Below are 23,953 nucleotides of genomic sequence, written 5' to 3'. Positions count from 1 at the left end.
GCGGGCACATCCCCAGTAGGAGGTGTGCAGGAGGCAGCTGGTCGATGTCTTTCTCTCATCGATGTTTCTAGCTCTCTATCCCTCTCCCTTCCTCTCTGTAAAAAATCAATAAAATATATTAAAAAAAAAAAAAAAAAGTGTGGTAATGACTACACAACACTGCGAATACACTAAAAAACTACCGAGCTGTATATAATGGGTGAATTTTACATTACGTATAATATACATGAATATATATTTTTTTAATTAAAAAATATTAGTAAAAATATACATTTGTATAAATAAAAATATATATTCAAGGGGTCAGTCTGCACTTATGAATCGCGGAAACAGAACTGAATGCAGAATTAGCGCTCCAGGGAACTGTAATAAGACCTTCTTTCTTGAAAGTTCGATAAGGTCACTTCCTCTAGTAGTAAAACAATTTGTAAACTAAGACCCAGTTCCTCAGCGAATCTGACCTGAATAACTCTGGGAGGCTAGCAAGGTGCAGAGAAAGGAAAGGAGCATGCTATTCGCTCATACTCTGCTCTGTGGATGGCATGTGACAACCCTAGAATCGTCTGTCTACCCCCTCACTACCGGCATATTAACAATACAGCCGGCTGGCAGGCCCAATGAGGAGTCCATCCCAGCTGAGAATAAGATGTTATTTTGGAAATTTCTGGACAGGAGGAACTGATGGGGGGGTGGCGAGTGAGGAGAAAGCATGCAGACGACAGCTCTTCCTTGCACCGGCTGACAGTCCCCCCTAAATGCACTGCCAGCCTCAGAAGGCCAGGGAGAACATCTCACTTCCTCATTGGCCTCGAAGCTCCATGTTAAAGCAATTGCTGTTCAGTCCTCATTTCTGCAGGGACTAGCTGTGGTCTCCACAGAGCACTCCCACACAACCACACGTCTGCACAGGCCAGGACCAGCATTAGCCAGAGCCGGGGCCTCTGTGTATACGCCCGGGGGAGGCCTGCTGACCTGCAGGGCACAGACTCTGAATGGGGCCACAGGAGTAAAAGGAACCGATGTGGAATTGACACGAATGAATGGCGTACAGAACCCATACAACGCATGGCAACCGCCAAGATCAAGGACTCCAGCCCCACACTTTGGAAAGATGCAGCCAACCTTGAGAGTGGGGTCAAGTCTGGGAAGACACAGGCCAGCTCCCTGGGATCCTGGAAAGTACACCATGAGAGAAGCTGGGGACCTCGGAAGTGGGTCCCAGCCCTAACCGGTTTGGCTCAGTGGATAGAGCATCGGCCTGCGGATTCCAGGGTCCCAGGTTCGATTCCGGTCAAGGACATGTACCTTGATTGCGGGCACATCCCCAGTAGGGGGGGTGTGCAGGAGGCAACTGATTGATGTTTCTCTCTCATCGATGTTTCTAACTCTCTCTCTCCCTCTCCCTTCCTCTCTGTGAAAAAAAAAAACCAACAACAACAACAAAAAAGAAGTGGGTCCCAACAGAAGGAGCTTATTTCTGGTTCCAAGATTTTGGCTACCTCCCCAACGTCCTTAAGACCTCGAGTCAAACTAGTCTGTTTCCCACGGGCTTATTCACAGACAGGTTCCTAAGAACGTAAGTGATCATTAAGTACCTGGTTAATGCCATGGAATCTCCATTCCCAGCTCGAAGTGTAAAGCACACGAAGCGCTGGGCCTGCACGCAGACATCACTGCAGTGACACCGACATCACTAGGGAAGGCGCAGGTGCTAAATGCCTAGGCAGGACTTACCGATTTTCTGATTGAAAATCTTGTCGAAGGTTATTTCATTTCTCTCCTCAAGATACTTCTGCATCACACTCCGGATACTGAAAGGGAAGAGCGACACGTTTTTAGCATTTACAGCCTGCACCACGCGTAACCATCAACCATCGCTACAGCGGAGGTCCACGGATGTCTGTTATAACCCAAGGATGCTGGCTTGACCAGAGGCCCCTCTCACTGGCATCGTGACTGCACGAATGGGGCTCGACGTAAAGCTGGGAACACCCCAGCTCCAGCCATCACCCTCGCCTGCGACCCAGGGCCAACCTCACATGCAGAGACTCGCCTCCTAAAAAATAACTTAAGGACTTGGGGAAAGTGTGTCCTTAACACCACCGCTTTGCAAAATATGCGGGCGCACACATGACAAATTCTGCTCATCCATCAATGGGCTTCTTCTTTTTCCCCAAATATATATATACTAGGGGCTCGGTGCACGAAATTCGTGCACTGGGGGTGAGGGGTCCCTCAGCCCAACCTGCCCCCTCTCACATACTAGGAGCCCCAAGGGGAGCAGGCCTAAGCCGCAGTCTGGCCTCCCTTTGTGGGAGGCGACCAGGCTGATCAGGGGAAGGCACCAGCCCCATCACCCCGCTGCTGCAGCCACTGCCAGTCACCACAGCCACCAAGGTGTTTTCATCAACACGGACTCCAGTCCCTTCACTGTGAAAAAATGACAACTTTCTTTAGGCATTTTCAAGATGTGTCTTTCATAGGATATGCCATTTCTTTCTTTCTTTCTTTTTTTATCCTCACCTGAGGATATTTTTCCATTGATTTTTAGAGCGTGGAAGAGAGAGGGAAAGACAGAGAGAAACATCAAAGTGAGAGGCACACTTTGATTGGTTGCCTCCTGCATGAGCCCTGACCTGGGCCCCGGCCAGGGAGGAGCCTGCAACCTAGGTACATGCCCTTGATCAGAATTGAACTCAGACCCTGCGGTCCGCAGGCCGAGGCATTATCCACTGAGCCAAACCAGCTAGGCAGGATATGACATTTCTTAGCCCTCCAGCAGCGAACCTTCGTTTTTTCCTCCAGAAGTGTGGTGGAAAAACCCTAGATCACCTTTTTGGATTCCTATTACCCAAGTTACTAAGAATATTACCAGTGGCATACAGGAAGCTTAGCCAATGAGCAGTCAGAAAAGGTCTGTCCTCTGTAGTTCACACCAATCGCCGGCTGGGACCTGCCCAGGCCTAAAGCCTCTGGCAGAAGCTTTAGGCCTGGGCAGGGGCCCCCCAGCTCCCTCTGATCGCTGGCTCCGCCCCTGCCCCCTCAGCTCTGATCGCAGGCTTGGCCCTGCCCAGGAGCCCCCTGGCTCAGGCCCTTCCCAGGCTGCTCAGAGCCCACGCGGGGCCAACCTCAGAGTGACCTGGGTGCCAGGATGTTCCCAGGACCCAGTCGCTGGGCACCTATGTATGCAGATTAACCGCCATCTTTGTTGGGTTAATTTGCATACTCACTCTGATTGGCTATGGGCATAGCGGAGGTACGGTCAATTTACATGTTTGTCTATTATTAGGTAAGATATATTTTTTATTTCAGAGAGGAAGGGAGACGGAGAGAGGGAAACATCAATGATGAGAGAGAATCATTAATTGGCTGCCTCCTGCACGATTCCCTGCGGGCATGTGCCCTGACTGGGAATCGAACCATGACCTCCTGGTTCATAGGTCAATGCTCAACCCCTGAGCCATGCCGGCTGGGTTCAATGGACTTCTTTTTAAAACAAAATCTAAAGTTACCTATATATATGATTAATTTTTTAAAAAATCATATTTCTGCACATCAACAAAAAAACTGCAAGAAAACATAATTAGGAGAAAGATTTCACTTACAATGAAATAAAAAACATCAAATGCCTTGAAATAAAATATGTTCAGAAACTTTGCAGGGAAAATTACAAACTGCACTGGGAGACAATCATGAAGATCTTAACTAATAAAAAGATACACCACTGTTATGAGCCAAAGGATTTAATATTGCAAAAATTCAAAGTCTACCCACGTTGATCTATAAAATCGATACAGCCCCCCATCAATATCCCAACGGGGTTTTTCTCGGAGCACAGAAACAGAGGAGCTCTTTGCAGGATGTCTACGAAACAACACGGGCTCAGGAGCAGCCTAAACATTGCTGAGGAAAGCGAATGACGACAGTGGGGCTGCGAATGAGGCTAGAAGAATTAAGACAGGATGAACAATGAAATGGAACAGAGATCACGTAAACTGGCCACACATGCATGGAACTCTGATACGTAACAGAAGTAGCAAGGCAGACAAACCAGGAAAGGAGGGATTATTCAGGAAATGAACCCCAGAAGTAAGTATCCAAGTAGAAAGTATAGAAATTGAATCTCTATCATCCATTGATGGGCAGCAATTTGGCATTGCTTTTTTTTTATTTTTTTTTTTTATTTTTAAAACAAACTATTTGAGGTATAATTGGTATACAATTAAATGTCAATGTAATTGTCCCATTCAATGAGTTTTCACATTTAACCACTATCCTAATCGAGATATCAAATATTTCTATCACCCCAAAAGGTGCCTCTTCGCAATCAATCTCCCCGGAGTCTAGGATCCAGGCGACTACTGATCCCCTTTCTGTTAATCTAGGTGACTCGCTCCAGTTCGAGAATGTTATATCGTTAAACTCATACAACACATTGCCTTTTGGGTCTGGCTTCTTTCACTGGGCATAAGCGAGCCCCATCCATATTGCTGGGCACATAAGCATGTAGTTTTTTCGTATTGCCAAGCAGTATGGCTTTGTATTCCACCATTTGTTTATCCACTCACCTGTTGACAGACATATGGGCTGTTTTCAGTTTGGGGCTATTTTGAATTAAACCGCTTTAAACATTTGTGTGTAAGTCTTTTTTTTTTGTGGACACGTGTTTTCATTTGTCACGGGTAGGTATCTAGAAGTGAAACTGCTGGCCACATGCTGAATCGCAGTTAACGTTATGAAGAGGTGCTGAGCTATATTCCAAACGGGTTGTACACTGTTCCTTCCCACAACAATGGACGACGTCCCCCTGGCTCCCCACCCCTCGCCAAGACTTCAGTTGTCAGTCTTTTTGGTTTTAGCCGCTGTTGGGTGTGTGGTGGCACCTTATACTGATCTGTATTTGCATTTGCGTGTCCCTAGTGAACCATGATGCTAAGCGTGTTTGAACACGGTTATTGGAATGCGCGTATCTTCTTTTGTGAGATGTGTTGTGAGATCTTTGGCCTCTTTTAATTGAGTTGTTTGTCGTATTACTTGGTTGTAAAATTTCTTCAGATAGCCTGGAAACAAGTCCGTGACGGATTATGTGATAATAATACACTGATTGAAGGCCTAATGTTTTTTTTTAATTTACTATCAACTTGCTGGAGATATATCCACCCTCCCTGTCATGACCTACTGGGGCCCTGCTATATAAACACAAGGTAAGTATAATAAATACTGTATCGTAATTTTTTAAAAATGTCTACTACTATTGTGGCTGAACTATTAGCTACCAGATAGCTGCTCTCTCCTGGCCCAAGAACAGGGCAAGCTAAGTTGTACTTCCACCTTACTAGCAGAGAGACTACCGTACGTGTGACATAGCTAGATCTCTCCTATTATGAAAAGCCTCTATCTTCTAGTCCTGGCCGGTTTGGCTCAGTGGATAGAGCGTCGGCCCGAGGAATGAAGGGTCCCGGGCTCGATTCCGGTCAAGGGCAAGCACCTCGGCTGCAGGTTCCTCCCTGGCCTGGGCCCTGGTCGGGGCGGGCGCGTGCAGGAGGCAACCCACGTATCACCTACAGGAGGCAGAGTGCAGAAGAGAGCTGTGAGGATCGAGGAAGAGAGACGGTAAGAGTGCTCGGTCACACAATGAGAGTTGTTATCTTCACAAACCACCAAGAAGGCAGATTGTTTTAAAAGATAAGATGACTAAGCAGTCAGACCAAGATGCAATTCCCCCAAAAGGAAACCGCTTTCTTTCGTTTGCAGTTACTAAATATTTTCCACTAACTATTCATTAAACACTCAAAATAGAGCTGTGTTAGCCAACGTCGCAAAAAAAAAAACACAACTTTACCACTAGGTTCAAAACCACCGAACTCCGCCAGATAGGCTCTGAGGAGGTCTGTAGAAGTGCCTGGTACAGCTTACTCCCCACTCTTCTCAAGTTTCCTGGGTTCATCGGATCTCTGGCAGAAAAGTCTTTTTATATAATTTACATATCATTAGGCAATTCAGCATGAGACCATTTACATTCAGAAGATCACAACCCAATTAAGCTAAATGTGAATTCCTTTGCGGTTCTTCTACAATATTTTGACAATCCACATCATGTTCTCGATGTCTTTTTCTTGGCAATGTATGACCTGATATTAAAGTGACATGTAGCATACTTGAATTTCACAGGCCAAAAACCGCCATCATCATATACGAAAGCCATCCATCCCCAAACAGATGCAATTTGGAGGGTGAACAAATGGATGGGGGTCATCAGTTTACCTAATCAAAGCCACTAAAACTTGGGGATCTAAACTTGCCCTTCAAAATGGTTACAATAACCATTTGAGAATCCATTCACTTATTATCAAAATACTTTTGAATCAGCAACAGTACAGAAGCAGCTTCCTTTTACTGCTGTGTTGTTGTTGTCTGTGTGAAGTGAGTCCTCAGGGAGGGAGGCTGCAGGCGAGGGGAGGGGAGTCGGCAGGAGAGCCTGGAGCATCCTCCTGGCCTCCATTTACATGTAATTATCTCATTTAAAAAGGTATCGAGGGCCTCTATTTGGACCAAGGTCCAAACTCCTTACAGGGAGCATTTCCAAAGGGGCCCCCACCCAGCTCATCAGCCACCTCCTGCCACCGTCTTGCAAGTATCATTCCCTCCAATGCTTCTCTTTACATGAAAACCTTCTACACATCTTCCGGGATCCAGGTCGGGCTCGCTAACACTGTGATGCCTTCCCCAGCTCTTGCACAGGTAACTCTCACTTCAGTTTCCACCGTATGTCCAATGGCACCGTGGCATCATTTCCCACAATGCACTGCAAGTATATAGACTTTATATATGAATAGATACATATAAACATATGACAAATATATGATACATAAATATATAGAAAATACATTACATATACATATAAACAAATACATATTGTAAATATGTGTGTGTATGTATCAGATGTCAGTTGAGACAGAAAGAGGAACCCAGAGCCCTGGGGCAAACGGGGTCCCAACGAGCAGCGCCAGTCCTGCTCAGTGAATGGCGGCTGCAGCAAAGTGAAGAAAGAAGGTCAAGAGAGACGCTTACTGCTCTACCTTCCTGATGGTCACTAGACAGAGCTGGTGCCCTATTTTTACTGCCAAGGATGATCAATAAGGAGTTTTGTGTTCCTATTTGTTTGGGGAATCTCTTTTATAGAAACATGTGTATAGTAGCTTCCTATTTACTGCTGATGGAACATTTTACTGCACACTCAGCGGCTTAAAACAACAGCTATTTAATATCTTTAAAGGATGTGTAGGCTAGAAGCCCGGGATGGGTCTCGCTGGGCTAAGCTCAAACTGTCAGCAGGGCTGTGAAGCTAGGGGAGACTCCATCTCCCTATCGCCCACCTTCCTGGGCCCACGGCCCCCATTCTATCCTCAAGGCCAGCACCGGCAGGTCGACTCCTCCTTATGCCGTCAGCCTGACGTTGCTCTAATACCCCCGGAAACCCGGGATCATCGCTGTATCATGACGTCAGAGCATTGGCCACCTGAATTCCACCTGCAACCGACCCTCTTGCCACATAGCATAACAGGGTCACAGCTTCTGGGATCAGCACGTGGACACGTTAGGAGGCCATTACTCTGCCTACCGCAGGGTCTGCTTAGACACAAAGTACTTTAATCAACGGCAGCCGTGTTCTTGGGACGTTCGCACTGTCCAGCCTTTGGCCAGGAGAATCCCTTCCTCTGGCCTCGAACCTGTTCGGTATGGAGCCCCTCCCGGCTCCTGGAGGGCTCCTTGGCTTTCGGACAGAACAGAAAGCACAGGTCCCTGGCTGCTGGCCCAGCCCCTCGCCACACCTTGAGTCGGGTGCGGCGGCACGGTCACCCGCTGAGATGAGATTTTCCGTGACTAGAGATGACAAATGCATGTATTTGAAAAGAAAAGAAAAGAAAAACATCAGGAATTTAAAATGGCTTTCCAATTCCAATTTTAGCCGTCCAGGGTTTTTACTCAGCTCTTGTCACGTACTCGTGTACCTCTTCTTTTACAGTTAAAATCTTAATTCTTATTACCCAGCGGTATCTATATGAAACAACTTGAAATAATAACATTAAGACCTCTGAATGCGGTTCTATTTATCCTTAAAAATCTAGAGGACCATGTGGCATCACCTAGCAAAACTGAAAATGCCCGTATCTTACTTCTTTTCTCGGGGGGGGGGGGGGGGCGGCAAGGGGGGTCTACTCTGCAGAACACACAGGTCCAAAGATACACAGGTAAGCTATTCCCTGCAACAGCACTTGTGATTCTGAGCACGGGCTGGGTAAATCGCAATTTTATGGCACATCAAGCAGCAATTCAGACAACTGAGATTCATCTCGCCACGTGCCACTGGGTGAAGAGGGCCTGCCGCAAACAGGCTCACTAGTGAGTTCCTGACAAACAGCTCCACCCCAATATGACCCCAACCACCTTTCTGTGTAAAAGTTAAACACGTGACCTGTCTCATTCATTTCCTATCACAGCGTAGAATGTGCCACTGACAACATTATCAAGCAACATAAAAAAAAAACAAAAACCTTCATGTATTGAGAGTAACTGACAAGTATGTTCGAGCCAAGCATATCATGCCCATGTGCCTAGTGACATGGGAGAGATAGGGATTTGCATTTTGTTTTTTAAAGATAAGGGTGCATGTGAAATTACAAAGCAAGGCTTGGGGTAAGAAAATATTCAGGACCCTTGACATGTAGCTTCTCCTAATTTATAGCACTGCCACCATCATGGATAACTATCCTACTCCCTCACATGAAATTGCCGACACCTTATCTCTAAAGGATTTGCCCATATATTTATTATTAAATCAGTGTCTCCAGGGAAATTATATGTAAGCTACTTCAGGTTCCTGTAGTTGGTAACCTTTTGTTGAATGAAGACAATGCATTCGCAAGTTGTGTTGGTAACGTCTGAAATTGACACCGTCCCTCTAACTCAAATAGAAGAACCTTCTTCTCTAAGAGGATTCCCATGGCAAAAGAGAGTCTGTAGGTGTCTATTAAAGTGCACAGAATTTCCACTGAGGCTCAGCGGTGCCCTGTGCTATCAATGTGCCCTTGAGCAATTAGCTTCTCCCTGAACTTGAACTTCCTCCTTCTAAAAATGGAGATGTTGAGTATGGTGGAGACGTTTCCAAGAATCTAAAAATAAGGGGGAAAGCCTGCCCTCGGTGAATAACAATTTTTAATCAGGACATAACACTAAGGGCAGAGAAAGGCCAAAGGCTCCGGAGCGGGCTGGCCGTGGCCGTGGCTTCAGTGACTATCACCGAACGCAGCGGAGGCCGGCCACCAATGAGAACAGGACGCAACGGGATACGGAAAGACAAGTGACACCAAAGCCGCGGGCTGGCAGAGCATCTGAGTATTCCACATCCAGCGGGAAGGCCACCGGGGAGAGGTGACTTGGCCACAGCTGAAGCTGAAAGCCACAAAGCCCCCTCTGACCCACTCACGGGTCATGGCCCGTGCTGGCGGTGCCACCTTCCGTCGGCCGCGCCACGTCCAGGGGGCAACCCGTGGGGCAGCAGGCTCTGCTCACTCAGACTTCGGGCACCTAGGCTCCTGGGAGGGTTACGTCGCGTGGGAAGTGGCAGATTTGACATTTTCGTTATCGTTCGGCTTTCAGATCATCTACTATGTGAGTTCATGCGTTCTGGGGAGTGGGAGCCTCTAGCTCAGCCGTGGGCAAACTACGGCCCGCGGGCCGGATCCGGCTGTTCTATCCGGTTCTCTTGGTCTCCCCTCTGCTCCTTTACTTTGAATTTATATTAGTTCACACAAACACTCCATCCATGCTTTTGTTCCGGCCCTCCGGTCCAGTTTAAGAACCCATTGTGGCCCTCGAGTCAAAAAGTTTGCCCACCCCTGCTCTAGCTTCATAGCGTCTCAAAGGGGTCTTTGATTTTAAAACAAGAACGGCCAGCCTCTGAGAAGAGAATGGGTTGGTCAGGCCGACGTGGCTGATTGACGTGACTTTCACAGTAAGAGACAGAGGGATGCTCGGGGCAGTGAGGCTGCGGGTCGCCTCCAAGACCACAGGAGAGACACCAGTGTGCGAGGAGACAGCCAGTTTTCCCCCCAAATAAGCAAAACATACCTTTCAACATCTCCACATCGAGGACCAGTCTAGAATAAATGTGTCTTTTTTTAATTTCTACTTACTACCGAGAATTGTAAGAACTAAAAAGAGTTAATACGTGTAAAACTAGAAAGCACTAAGCCCCAGCCGGCGTGGCTCAGGGGTTGAGCGTCAACTTAATGAACCAGGAGGTCACGGTTCTATTCCCAGTCAGGGCACATGCCCAGGTGGCGGGCTCGATGCCCAGTGTGGGGTGTGCAGGAGGCAACCGATCAATGATTCTCTCTCATCATGGACGTTTCTATCTCTCACTCTCTCTCTCTCTCCCTCTCCCTTCTTCTCTGAAATCAATTTAAAAAAAAAAATTTTAGAAAAAAGCTCTCTATATAAGTATTAGTGGAGGTTTTTTTCCCCTCTAAATTTAAATCTATCACATAAATATAAAATAGGGTATCAGATGTCACTGGGTTTAATAAGTTATATACACACACAGATCTAAATATTAAGTCCAAACGTCAATCTCCCATCATGATCGTGACAATACGGATCCAAGTTATACACCGGTTTCAGGAGAGTTTGCTAAGGGTGGGAGAAAGGCAGTGAGAACAGGTAGGACCACGGAGGCACCTCAGGAGAGTCTCGCTTTGCCGTCTGTTCTGCCATCATTTATCCGACCGACCCCACAGAGTCATGAGGTAACCATAAGCCACAGGGCTTAGCCTGAAACTCCAGTCTCATCTGAAGCAGGTCCCACCATCTACCTCATTAAACTTTTCCAGGATGAAATGATCAGAGAGAAATATGCTTTTTTTAAAAAAATAAAATAGCCTGCCGAAACCGGTTTGGCTCAGTGGATAGAGCGTCGGCTTGTGGACTGAAAGGTCCCAGGTTCGATTCCGGGCAAGGGCATGTACCTTGGTTGCGGGCACATCCCCAGTAGGGGGCATGCAGGAGGCAGCTGATCGATGTTTCTCTCTCATCGATGTTTCTAACTCTCTATCCCTCTCCCTTCCTCTCTGTAAAAAATTAATAAAATATATTAAAAATAATAATAATAAAAAAATAAAAAATAAATAAAATAAAATAGCCTGATTTTTAAAAATAATTTAAAACATCAATCCCCGATAAGGTCGCTTGATTTAAAGGACAGAAACACGAAGATACTAGTGGTTTTCCACACGAGATTTAAAAAAAAACACAACAAACAAAACAATCAACCCAATGACTAAACCCTAAGAAATTCCTCACCACAAAAACACAATTTTTTCTTTCTTTTTTTTTAGGGGGGGGGGTGGGATGGGGGGGAGGAGGAAAGATTATTGACATAGTAGCTTCTCATTCATTACTTAGAAATTGCTATTGTGCAGAAAACACCTTTCCCTTCTAGACCAATTCAATTTGAGGAGTTTTGCATAAATAATATAAGCCTCCCTCCACTGCCGCCGAAAACAAAACAGGAGGAAGCAAGTCCTAAATGGAAAACAAAAACTTGATACTCCCCATACTTAGCGTTGTCATGACAAGAGTCACTGCACAATTTCTTTCCCAGTCAGGGCGCCATTATAATATAAGAAAAGATATACAAAGAGCATACAAACTTGACACTCCATACTTAATGCCGTCATGGCAAGAGTCACTGCATAATTCCTTTCCCAGTCATAAGGAAAGACGGCAGCAAATGTAGGTGACAGAAGTGTGGCCCATTACGGATGTGTAGGAAAGCCCCATGACCTCGCCCATTAGGGTTCATCCCATTGCTAGCCGGAGGATGAAACTCCCTGTACCACACGGCAAAGGTCTCGTCTTTTTTAAAAGACACATCTAAAATGTCATCACGGCCTTAGTCGCCAGGCAAAGTGAAAGTCGGCAGTATTTCACAGCTGTGTAAATGCCTTCCCCCGGAACTTTCTAGTTCATTTTTAACTTAAGCCCTTATCAAAAGCCATACAGACACAGAAAATTTAGAAGAAATAGCCTGAAAATATAACCAGCGTTATCTTTCCAGATAAGATAACAGATAGCCATGGGCTGACTTCATTACACAAAGCACAAACGCAGAGCGTATTATTCAGGAAAGCGGTGCCGCCGAAAATGAAGAAATGACGGCCTTTTCTTGCGAAGAGAGCTGTAGGTCTTTGAATATATGAAACATACACCCTGAAACCCTCACAAGGAGACTTCGACGCAATTAAAGCTCGCGTCCTTCCTAAAATATTTCAGCTCATGACAATCTAAAAGTTATGCACGCCTGGCACTTGCTTAGCACTGAGTAAATGACAATCGTCGTCTTCCACACGCGGCCCCCGTGTCTAGCTTCCAGATTCCGGCCAAGGGAAACATTATTCCCCTAATCAAACTGCTGGGAATGAATTTTAAGACATTTGAGGAACCAAAGAGTTTCTCCCTAGAATGGGACTTCACAGGGACCGGAACACACACTTGAAAGAGGATTTGTGACTAGCTTTGCCATCACGAAATTCATCACCGTAAATTTTGCAGGTATCTTTTTCGTCTTCATAAGCTTGAGTAGTCTTGCTCAGCCAGGTGATGTTCGGACGGAAGAGCAGAGATTCCGGAGCACGCAGGCATCGGCCTGATAGGAGGAGTGACCCCAGGAGCTGGGCACAACTTCCTGCGAAAGGCAGGGCAGCCGCCTTCAAACACCTGAAGATCTCCCACGTTGGAAGGGGATGGCACTTGCGTTGCATGACCACAAAGTGACGGGAAGAGATGGGCGCACGGAGGGTTTACAAGAGAACTTCCTGACACCGTGGAAAGGTGCTCCTCCCAGGTGGCCCAGATGTCAGAGGGCAGCCACCCGCCCCGCGCAGGCTCGACTGGCCGTCCTCCAAGACCTTTGCAAGCGTGCGGCGCGACGGGTTCCGTTAGGAATACGCGACCTGTTGGTGTCTAAGGAAGACTGGAATGAATGGCCTGGTGCTCGATGCACTGAGGCCTGCGGCTGTGGGATGATGGTTTTTGGTGCGTTTTACTAAAGCCAAGACCTCTGAAGGGTGAGTCAACTCTCCTAATTGCTTAGTTCTCTATATTCAAGGGTAGCTCGCTGTGAACTCAGACTGAAGCCAACATAGCCCAGAGCCGAGCCCGAGGGATGGAGGGAGGGAGGAAGGGAGGGAGGGAGGGAGGGAGGGAGAGAGAGAGGGAGGGAGGGAGGGAGGGAGGGAGGGAGGGAATAAATGGGGAGAGGGAGAGAAGAAAGAAGAGTAACCCAGTGAGGCACCAGGTGGAGAAGGTTCAGCTGGAGGAAGAAAACTGAGAAGAAATCTGGGGAATGCACCTTCTTCCGCGTCTAAGGTCAACATTTGCTCTTCCCTGACACGTCAACAATTCAACTGTTCCGAAGTCCTGCCTCCTGAACCTGTCCCTCAGAGCGCATGGCGCAAGGGTCTCCGTGCAACACTGCCTCATACCTGCTATCATGCTGTGCTTTCTGAAGGCGTTACATCTTGTACTGCATACAATCCCATCAACCACCACCCGGTGCAGCAAAGAGAAAATCATCTTTTAATACGCCCTCCAATCATTTTCTCTTGAGTTATCTGTGTCTGAAATTGGGCTTCTCTCCTGTTTACAAACGTACTGCAGGGGTAGAAAAGGCTCCCCAGAGGATGAGATTTTTATCGGGACATGTTAGGGTCGGAAGTGAATGGCTGTCACATTGTACCGAAGGGAAACTGAATCGGGGGCATGGAAGTGACTTACCGAGACCCTGTGGCAAGTTGCCAGTGATATCAGGCCCATGTTTCCTGGCTCCTAATCTAGAACTTTCTCTCTTATTGTAGCCTGACATCGTACAGTAGAGAGGACACAGGAAAACGAGGGGCCAGCGATGAGCGCTGGCCTTCAGGTTCACTAAGGGTGAAGGTCTGGCCTGGCTACTTTTGCATCATCACCTTTTCCGGCTCCGGAGACCCTGGAAGAAGGACGTGGTAGCAAACAGAAGTGCAGGCCCCAGGCTGGGTCCAGGCGGTGGTTACCAACCACCAATCGCAGGGCCTAGAAACTACAAGACCGTTCTCGCTGATTCCTCCAGCGGGCTTTTCCCACAGAGTGCCAGCCCAGTGGTCGGCAAACTCATCAGTCAACAGAGCCAAATATCAACAGGACAACGACGGGAATTTCTTTTGAGAGCCGAAAACCGACGTCTGCGCGTGGGCCACGAAGTTTCAATCGCTCGGTCCGTGCGCGCCTGCACGTGGTATTTTGTGGAAGAGCCACACTCAAGGGGCCAAAGAGCCTCATGTGGCTCGCGAGCCGCAGTTTGCCGACCGCTGCACTAGAACCTGTTTACCCTCCACGCTGAAGCTGAAGCCTTGTCGACCTCGGAGAAGGCTTCCCAAATTAGAAGGAACGTTTACGGGATGTGAGCGAGGAGCCGCCGTGTCACTTCCCCCTGCACTTTAGGCCCCTGAAGTAATCAGAAAGAGACCCAGGGGTTCTAACTTCTAATCAATGATAAAAACAGGGAAGGAGAAAGAAGCGAGAAATAGAAGCAGCGGAGGCAGGTCTGGGACATCCAGCCTCATTAGCATGCAAATGACTTACCATACGGATGACTTCATAATAAAGTAAAAGAGGATAACTAAATCATTCCCATTTCCCCACGGCCAGGGCCCGGAGAACAGCGCCAGACAGCATCACCGTGCACAAAGGACGGCTATTTGAATGGAAAGCGATTTTTACGGCAAAGAAAGACAAAAATACTGTCTCGCCCTTCGACCTTTTTCCCAGAAATGGGGATTTCGGGGGGGCGGGGGGCAGGGGGCAGGGGGCAGGGGGCGCGGAGGGACGGGAAGGAGCCTGAGCTGCCCTCTTTTCTTAATTGTGGAAATGTTATTTGGAGGCTGGAGGAGGGCCGGGGGAGAAGCGGTCTGTTATACAATTTCTCATTAAGAGCAGCAAGATTGCACTTTTTGTGTTAAACAGAACAGGCATTTAACCCTCCCGCTCCTCATGGGAAATAAGGCACAAACTGCTTATTCACTTAGTCATAATTACTGTTCGCGTGGTCCCGGGGGAAGGAGCTGCTCTGTCTGAGGACCGTCCTCACTTTTCAGATGCTGCGCCAGGAGCTCATGGAGACGCCGCAAAGTGATTTCTCCCCAAACGGACGAACAAAAGGGATCGCTATTCTGTCCATTTCTTGCACAGTAAGAGGGGCGGGTGTTCATTATTCATGTCCATTCATGTCCGAGGGAGGGCACAGCAAGGTAGAAAGAACCCAGATTCAGGGAAACCGGGGCCCCGTTCAGCTGGCACTGGGCAGAGGTCTTGAATGTAAACCTCCCTGGGCACCTGCTCCATCAGTAAAACGGGGCCGATGCTGCTTCCCGCGAGGACACTGGGGAGGGAACGTACCTATCTGCAAACTGCCCGGTGGAGGGCGAGCTCTCGATACATGGTAGTTATTATCCTGCTGCTTCACGGAAGTTCAAGTTCTCTTTCCCTTCCTGGTCAGGGCTACAGGGACCCCAGTGCCTTGTTCTTTAAGGCCCTGAATCCCCAACTCCGCTGGCCAGCCCCTGACTGATGAAGACCTCGTCTCTCCTTCTGCGAGCTTCAGTGCCTGAGCCAAAAGTTCCCATCCTGGTCCAAACAGATGTTTGGCAAAGGCGAAGGCAGCGCGCTGAGGGGGCGCCGAGTCTGAGACGCTGCCTGGCACAGATGGGCCTGCCTGGGCCTCGAGGGGATCTAAACCGGCTGCCCATCCACAGGGGTGCGGCGCCTCTGGGCTCGGGCCGACTCCAGGTCCCAGGCTGACGGCCCTGGAACATCTATGTCTAAGAACCGACAGCTACACCCAGCACTTACCTCTGCAAGTCCCTGGCACAAATCAGCTCTGACCGAGAATGGAATAATGACTGGGAGGGCAGAACACATAATGACTGGAGGGTCCAAGTTACATCTGTACCTTCGTGAAAAAGATGCAAGACCATCACCACCGTGTGATCCATAGACAGGCTCCTAGCAACAACAGAGTCCTTTCTTCCCGGAAACTATTCTTCTTTGCAGCTCAAAGTTAGGCTGGGGCAGGGGGCGGGGGGGGGGGGGGGGGGGGGGGATGGGGAGGAGGAGGGGAGTAACAGAGTGCGCAGGCAGAGAATATCCCTACACCCAAAACAGGCAGGACTACTTCAAGTTACCCACCAATCACTCAGGGATTGGGGTTTGGGAAACCAGCGAAGAAACTCCACTTCCAGAGAAGAAGAAACAAACAGCTCCCTCTCCAGATCAATTCCGTTTGATGGTTTCACCAATAGGAAGATGCAAACTCCCACATGACATCACTATGTATCTTATGGCCGGAGAGCTCCTTCGTGAACAATGTATTGTTAAAACAGTGAGCCAACATAACGTGTTCTCTGAATTCGGGCTCATCACAGCCGTCCAGATGCCACAGGATCTTCAAGCAACTTCACTTTGGAGCAAACATCTTTCTTGACTCAACTCTCTGTGCATTTCCCACTAGACGGTACGCCCCGCGAAGGAAGGGGCTGTGGTCTAGGAAGGGTTCCTCAGAGCGCCCCGTTTGGGTGGCTCGGAGAAATGGCTCTTCAACCATGTACTGAATGAATGTGATAAACAATCTCACAAATCTCCTTACGGACGGTCTAAACCGCTCCACAGAAGTGAAAAGGGATCTTAAAAATGTTGTTTTCAGCCCTAACGGGTTTGGCTCAGTGGATAGAGCGTCGGCCTGCGGACTGAAGGGTCCCAGGTTCGATTCCGGTCAAGGGCATGTACCTTGGTTGCGGGCATATACCCAGTAGGAGGTGTGCAGGAGGCAGCTGATGGACGTTTCTCTCATTGATGTTTCTACCTCTCTATCCCTCTCCCTTCCTCTCTGTAAAAAAGCAGTAAAATATATTTTTTTAAAAAAACGTTGTTTTCAGGCCTTCCTATCATATTGTATGAATACTTCGAAAGGACAAGCTTTGCCACGGATGATCCAAAATTTTCAACGTCCACATAAGCAGAGCTGACACCTCCGGGGAGAGATCCGTTTCCTGTCACTCCACCTCATGCAACCACGTGCGAGTTCCAGTCAACCAAACGTCATTCTTTTTGAAAAGGGTTAAAAGAGGAATGCGCCGAAAGCAGAAGCTGTCTGGGTCATTCCAGGCCTTACTGAAGAGGCTGACCCTCCATAGGCCCTGGCATATGAACCGGACCCTATTAAATAAAAGTATTTCTTTTCTACCGTGCCGCTGTTTGTCGCGGGGCCTGCACAGTGAGGCCCTGGGTCAGTTTACTCTTCCCAGTAGATCCCATTATCAGCTTCATTAGCTCAACAAATGTCTCAGTAAACAAGCAGCTATCTGATTTGAACCAATAGTCAGCTTTTACACTCGGGGGTCCGTTAACTGAATAATGTGTCAACATGACAAACCGGTCGCCTCTTGCGATCTCACAGAAGTACCATCTCCTCTGGGCAGAATGTTCCATTTTTCTGATATCCCTCCTCCCTTCCCCCGGCCACGCAAAGCAGGGGAATGCAGCCCCGGCATTTCATTGAGAACGGCTAGATACTGTTGCGTTCCGTTGCTTTTCTTTTTTCAAACTGGGGAAAAAGGCAAAGTCACTAAAATAAGGAAGCACACAGAAGACCGTGGTGACTTCAGATCATCAGCTGGAAATAAAAAGTCACCAGTGAGAAGCCAGTGGCTGGTTTCATGTTTCTCATTTAGATACTAACTAAAGCTACACATCTAACCTCTCTCTCTACCGAAGACGGGAGATCACGTGGATCGCTCCAAAGTGAAGGAGGAAACACGACACATCTGACCAGTAACCTTTACAGAAAGAGTGAAATCACACTAGACTTTTTGACTCACTCTGCTGAGGCATTTTAACATGAAGTTAACTTTCTTACCGTATCTAGAAATCCCCCAACCTTCCACCCCAAAATCCAGCAGGTAGGCCGCTAACTGCCATCCAGTGGTAGAAACAAATTGCAAGATGTTTCACCTGATAATCTCAATGTAAAAAAAAAAAAAAAAAAAAAATCCTTACTCAGCCCAAGCAGGGTGGTTACTGTGTAAAGCGATGGTTCCCGATCTGGGGCACATGCCCCACAGGGGGGCAATTTGAATTTTTTGCATTTCTTATGGCTCTAAGGGCCTCATATACAGTATATGAATATTGTGACACATTGATGCATTTCAGTTCTCTAGTATATGTTTTGAAACTTTATTTTGCTATTTTTTCATATCACTTCATATTCTTATTATTTTTTTAACAATTTCTTAGTGATGTCTTCCTCAGGACTTCAACTGTCCTTTTGTTCTTTTATTTCTCTCTTTCATGGATGCCATGTTCTTTGGAAGCTTGTTTAGACCAAGCTAATGGCCTTTTCAGCTTCCTCCACGTGAATAGGAGTTCACTTTTTTAATAATAAGGATGCTGTGTCATTGGGGGGTGGGAGGGGGGGCGGGCATCAGGATTTTAGAGATGCTTAGGTGGGGCGTGGCCAAGAAAAGGTTGGGAAACACTGGTGTGAAGGGTCACATTACAAATCCAAAGCCCTAAAGCCAAAGCCACTGAGATAAATACCAAAACAAACAAACAAAAAAAATGAGGATCCCTGGGGGAGGTCCTAACTGCCGAACTCAAGAGTCTATTTTAAAAATAGCAACAGAATATCAATTGCTAAGGAGCTGTTTCCTAAAATTACTCTCCTGTTGATGTTTCTCATTTCTAAAATATCGTAAGAAATATGCTCACAGTCACTAATTCTGCCCTAAAAGAAAAAACAAAACCAAAAAAAAAAACCTTGCTAAAGAACACCGCCTAAATAAAGGCATTTATACAAGGAAGTGAATACCCTAACACGTAAGTACATTCTTAGGGAGACTGAAAAGCAGAAGTCACATTAAGTGCGAAACATTGAGGGGGGGAAAAAATGAGAAGTTCCTAATTTTAATAATATTATATATCTCATACACATGCCCAAAAAACTGCCTGAGTTTTTATTTATTAAATTTATATAGAGGAACTATATATGTAGGACCCTTCAGGAAGAGTGGGAAAGGCAGGAGAAAAAGGAATTAAGCATTTTATACCACATTGAGAGAAATGCAGTTTTTAAAAAAATGAAATTCAGGCTTGATTTTGGGGGGTTCTTGCTGTACTTCGTTTCCTTCCCATTTGCCCGAAATTTTAAACAGAATGGATTTTTCAATGAGCTTCAGATGGGCTCCAGTGTGGATCAGGAGTGTTCATTTCACAAGGCTCCAAAGGGTCTGCCCTTCGCCCCGGTTTTTCACTGCTTCCCAAAGAGCAATCCCAAAAACCAAAGCGATGCCGGGGCTCAGCAGGGCCAGGAGGCCAAAAAATAAGGAGCGAGCATGTGTTCATTTACACAATTTGGCTTTTCACAACCCACTCAAAGCGGCTGATACTGAAAGATTTTGTTTCCTTATGTCAAGGCATCATGGAAGCAATCTTGGGTGTAGGATGGATGCTTCCAGGACTGATGCCTTCCAACAGAAGGGCTTTGGTGTAGACTGCAATATTTTACAAAATTACATGGCTTCAAATTCACTGCCAAGATGATGTCCCTTGTTATCGTTAAGTCTACCAAGAGCTCCTTAGGGTCAAGAAGACACATTCCCTGTACAGCTGGGGATGGTGTTCATTAGGAAAAGAAACCGGGGGAGGGGAGAATGCAATTCTAATGCTTTAGACTACACCATTAGAAACTCACAATTAATCTGATGAAGGATATTTTCTGCTAAGAATATGAACTAGTGAAGTCTTTTACTAGCTCATCCTTAATAAACCATTTTCGAGAAAAAAATTACAACTTGGTATGGGCCTCACCAAGCCCCTTGCCAATTCCCCAGGGCCCTTCTCCGGTCATTTCAACAACAAATTCCTGCCTGGAGGCACCCCTTCCATGTGCATTTCTAAGGGAATCCTATTTCAGCCTTTTAACAAAGTGCCGCCAGCAGATCTGCAAGTTGAGGGGAGCAGCTCAGGTGACGCACTCAGCACCAAAACGAAAACTGAGTGGGTCGCAATCCACTCATTCCTGCCTGGGCCACAGAGTTGGAGGGGAAAGGAGGGTAGGAAGCTGACGAGACTATGGAAGCTCCCGAGGAACACGCACTGAAAACTGCGGTTTAAGTACCTGGGACAAAAGGCACTCCACCTGCGCTCCCCCGCTCCGGAGCCCAGAGGGAGCGGAGGGAGGCTGGAGTTGGAAGGGGGACAGCACGGAGCCGGGGACTGGAGCACCAGGGAAGGACAACGATGGGGCAGGAGGAAACCACAGCAAGGGAACAGGGAGCACAGAGGGCTGAGGCTCGAAGGATGGACCGAGATGGGGCTGGACTGAGACAGGGATGGGACAGAAGGGCGACAAGTCTGGAGCGGATCCAGCGAAGTCACAACCACCTCCAGCAGCCCCTCGCTGGGGCGCTCGCTCGCTGCGCGCGGGGCACTTTGCGGCGCGCTCTCCCCGAGTCCCCCCAACAGCTCTCCGCCGCCCCGATTCTGAGACGGGGACCACGGGAACCGCGAGGCCAGCCCCGAAGCGCCCACTCCCCAAAGTCGCGGGGCGGCAGCAACCGAGCACCCGACCTTCCCGGACGCAGGGGGTCGCTGGCGGCCGCGGGGCCGGCGGCCCGGACCCGGGGAGCCGGTACCTGGGCTCGGGCAGGACGATCCTCTTGCTGGCGCGGGCGGCCGGGGTCGCCTTGCTCTTCTCCATCGCCATCAGGTAGCTGACATCGGCCAGCACGGCCTCGAGGTCCGCCATGTTGGCGACCGGCAGCGGCGGCGGCGGCGGCTCCTCGGGACCCGGACGGGACGCGCTCCCGCCGCCGCCGCCCGCCGCGCCCCGACGTGGGGGGGCCGCCCCGGGGCAGCCCCCCCCCCGCGCGCTCCCGCCTGTACGCCCCCCCCCTCGCGCGCGCTCCCCCCGCGCCCCGCTCAGTGCCCGGCGCGCGCCGCTGCCTCGCGCCCGCGGGGTCACCCCGCCCGCGGCCCCGCGCGCGCGCCCCCGTCCCCGCCCCTTCCGCGAGGGGTCGGCTCGGAGAGCGCGCGCCCCGTAGTCAGTGCCCCTCCGCGCTCGGACTGACCACCGGGCCCTCCCACACTGCGCCTCCCACCCCGCTCCTCCCGACCGAGTCCCCGCAGGCACCGTCCCGCCCTCCCCTTGGGGTGGCCACGAGGGACTTCCTCTCCTCCCCCTCCTCCCGACTTCCCGCCCCCAGCCTCTGGCTCTCACGCCCCTTTTATCCACCCCCCGCCCCCGCCCCAGGACCACGTGCGCGGGACCCGAGGCCCACCACCCGTGGGGCCGCGGGGAGGTCTCCGTGCCCGGGACACGGCGGCTCTCAAACTGGGGAGTTCAATCCGCATTCCTCCAGGAGATCTGGGGCGCCCCCAGCGATGTTTCCCGCCGGTGATGCTGAAGCCGAGGTCAAGGTCGCCTTTAAACAGCGCCCCCAGCCCACTCCTGACCCTGAACACCCCCAATGTAAACGCAGCAAAGAGAAACCCAACAGCTGGGAAAGTTTGCTTGTTTCATGCCCAGCCGGGCAACGTGGGGGGACAGCTACCCCCTGGGAGCAGAGCTGCCCTTAGGGGTCCCACGCGTGGAGGAGCTGCCGGCTCACGGTGGGCACGGCTGCCCTGCGGCCTGGCGAGAGGGCTGCGTTGGGGTCCTGAGGGGTCTCTGAGAATTGGAACTCGTCCTCCTGCCCTTGTGGTGACCAGTTCTAGACACTTAGGGAGCGCTGTGTGCACCACACGGGCGACTTAGGGAAGTGGGAAAGCCAGAAGCTGCAACACCAAGGCAAGAGGGGATTTCCAGCTTCCTGATCTGCCTTCTCAGAGTCTGGTCACCACCCCGCACGTGGGCCTGGGGTTTTCATCGGCTTCTTACTTGTCCACAGCGGTGTACACCCTGGAGCACGTTCGGAGCCCCTGCGGCACGCTGGACTGTTCTCAAGGGCCACCCAGAAGCCTTCCGAAGACCTGAGCTGGGAATTAACGAATTTTTTTTAAATCCCTTTCATTCATCCGCATTGATCCCATTGCACCACGAGCCTAGATGTAACTAGGACTGGAGAAAAGTGTTCTGTCAGTGGCTTAGAACCGTGGTCGGCAAACTGCGTCTCGCGAGCCACATGCGGCTCTTTGGCCCCTTGAGTGTGGCTCTTCCACAAAATACCACGGCCTGGGCGAGTCTATTTTGAAGAAGTGGCATTAGAAGAAGTTTAAGTTTAAAAAATTTGGCCCTCCAAAGAAATTTCAGTCGTTGTACTGTTGATATTTGGCTCTGCTGACTAATGAGTTTGCCGACCACTGGCTTAGAAGGTTCACAGAGTTCACCGGAAACGTTCAAGTTGAATTCTGGACCTTACATGTATCACAGCAGGAGAGGAGCAGCCTGATTTGGTCATGGCAAGAACCCCTAACCCTCCTTTGTTGTCTCTCCCTCTCTCACCACACCAACCCCCCCTCTATCTGTCCCCTGTATGCCTGCCACCACAATTGGCCAGTTTTACCAGACGTTTCTCAAGATTCTCAGCACGATGTTAGTCAACTTGTCCAGAAAAGGACAAGCGGGGTATGAGAAGTAAGAGCATGCGTCGGAGGAGTTTGATTGGGCAGCAGAAACTCTAAATGACCAAGGAGCAAACACTGGAAGGAGACCAAGATGTTTGATTTCCATGAGGCAAATATCAAGCTTTCAACTCCCACCCACTTTTTTTTTTTTTTTTTTTTTTTTTTTTTTGCCTAAAAACAGGAACACAGAATGTCTTGTCAAGGATCACCCCAGGAGGAAGGGTAAGTTCCCCAAAAATCCTATAACACATTTAATGATTTAATTACTGCCGTTTCTTTCCATTATGTCTTTTTATCATTCCATCTTTGTCATGATCAGATCATCAAATAAATACATACGTCTGCCTACATTTTTATGGCCTTCCAAATGCGGTGATGTTTAAACTTGTCTCTTTGACTCCGTTAAGAATTTATTTTGGTGGTGGTGGGTTTTTTCTTTTTTGTTTTGTTTCGGGGGGGGGTGTTTGTTTTGGGGGGTTGCAGCATGGTGTCGTAAGATTGGGACAGGAGACGCACCTTAATTTGAATCCCTGCTCTGCTCTGACTAGCTGGGTGATCTCAGAGGCAACGTATTATATCTCTGGGCCTCACTGTTCTCCTTACCACAGTGGGAATGAGGCCACTACCCCCAGGGCTGTTGAAAAGACAGGGGAGACAAAACGTGTAAAAATGCACCTTGCACCCTGGACTGTGTGGCTCAGTGGTTAGAGTGCTGGCCTGTGCACAGAAGGGTCTTGGGTTCGATTCCCAGTCAAGGGCATGTATCTGGGTTGCAGGTTCGATCCCCAGTCCCAGTCTGGGCACTCGCGGGAGGCAACCAATCCATGTGTCTCTCCCACATTGGTTTTTTTTCTCTCTCTTCCTCTGCCCCTCCCTCCCTTCCACTCTAAAAATCAATGGAAAAATTGTCCTCGGGTGAGGATTAGCAAGAAAACCCCACAAACAACAAACAAACAAAAAGAACTGCGCACCTTGGCTGACACCCAGTAGGTCTCCAACAAAGGCTACTGCCCGTCCTCTGTTTATTTTGCTTTATTTCACCCTAGCATGCTAGATACTCAAACTATTCAGTCATTGCCCTGGAAGCAGGAAGACCCCTTACCAAAAATAACAGCTCCCTGGGGCATTTCTAGGAACCCAAATGGGCAAACGTGATTAGCCTTCATAAACACAAGCAATTGCCCTTTTGAAAGGAAAAAAACGGGGAGTCCAAAACTGGATCTCCCTCTCCACCACTGAA

The 23,953-nt window shown here is 48.9% G+C and overlaps 1 protein-coding gene across 3 annotated transcripts in view; it reads right to left on the bottom strand.

Moving 5' to 3' along the window:
* GRK3 (G protein-coupled receptor kinase 3) overlaps positions 1–20,998 on the bottom strand; it is a 90,120-nt gene extending 69,122 nt beyond the window's left edge. Inside the window, exons 1-2 of one of the 3 annotated variants that reach the window (XR_013959565.1) lie at positions 20,784–20,984; positions 1,735–1,811 (exon numbers count right to left, since the gene is read on the bottom strand). Coding sequence is in view for 1 of the 3 variants with exons in the window: in XM_080650423.1 (XP_080506549.1) it covers positions 1,735–1,811; positions 20,784–20,896 (190 nt within the window). In the remaining 2 variants the exon portion in view is untranslated. Of the gene's footprint in view, positions 1–1,734; positions 1,812–20,783 lie in introns of all 3 variants that reach the window. The other 2 variants (XM_080650424.1, XM_080650423.1) reach the window with 2 other exon arrangements.
* Positions 20,999–23,953: the final 2,955 nt, after the last annotated feature.

This window comes from Plecotus auritus (genome assembly GCF_963455305.1).
Source record: "Plecotus auritus genome assembly, chromosome: 13".
In the NCBI taxonomy this organism is placed as follows: Eukaryota; Metazoa; Chordata; class Mammalia; order Chiroptera; family Vespertilionidae; genus Plecotus; species Plecotus auritus.
The sequence above is the reverse complement of the archived record's forward strand: the minus strand, read 5'-3'. Positions and strand labels throughout refer to the sequence as shown.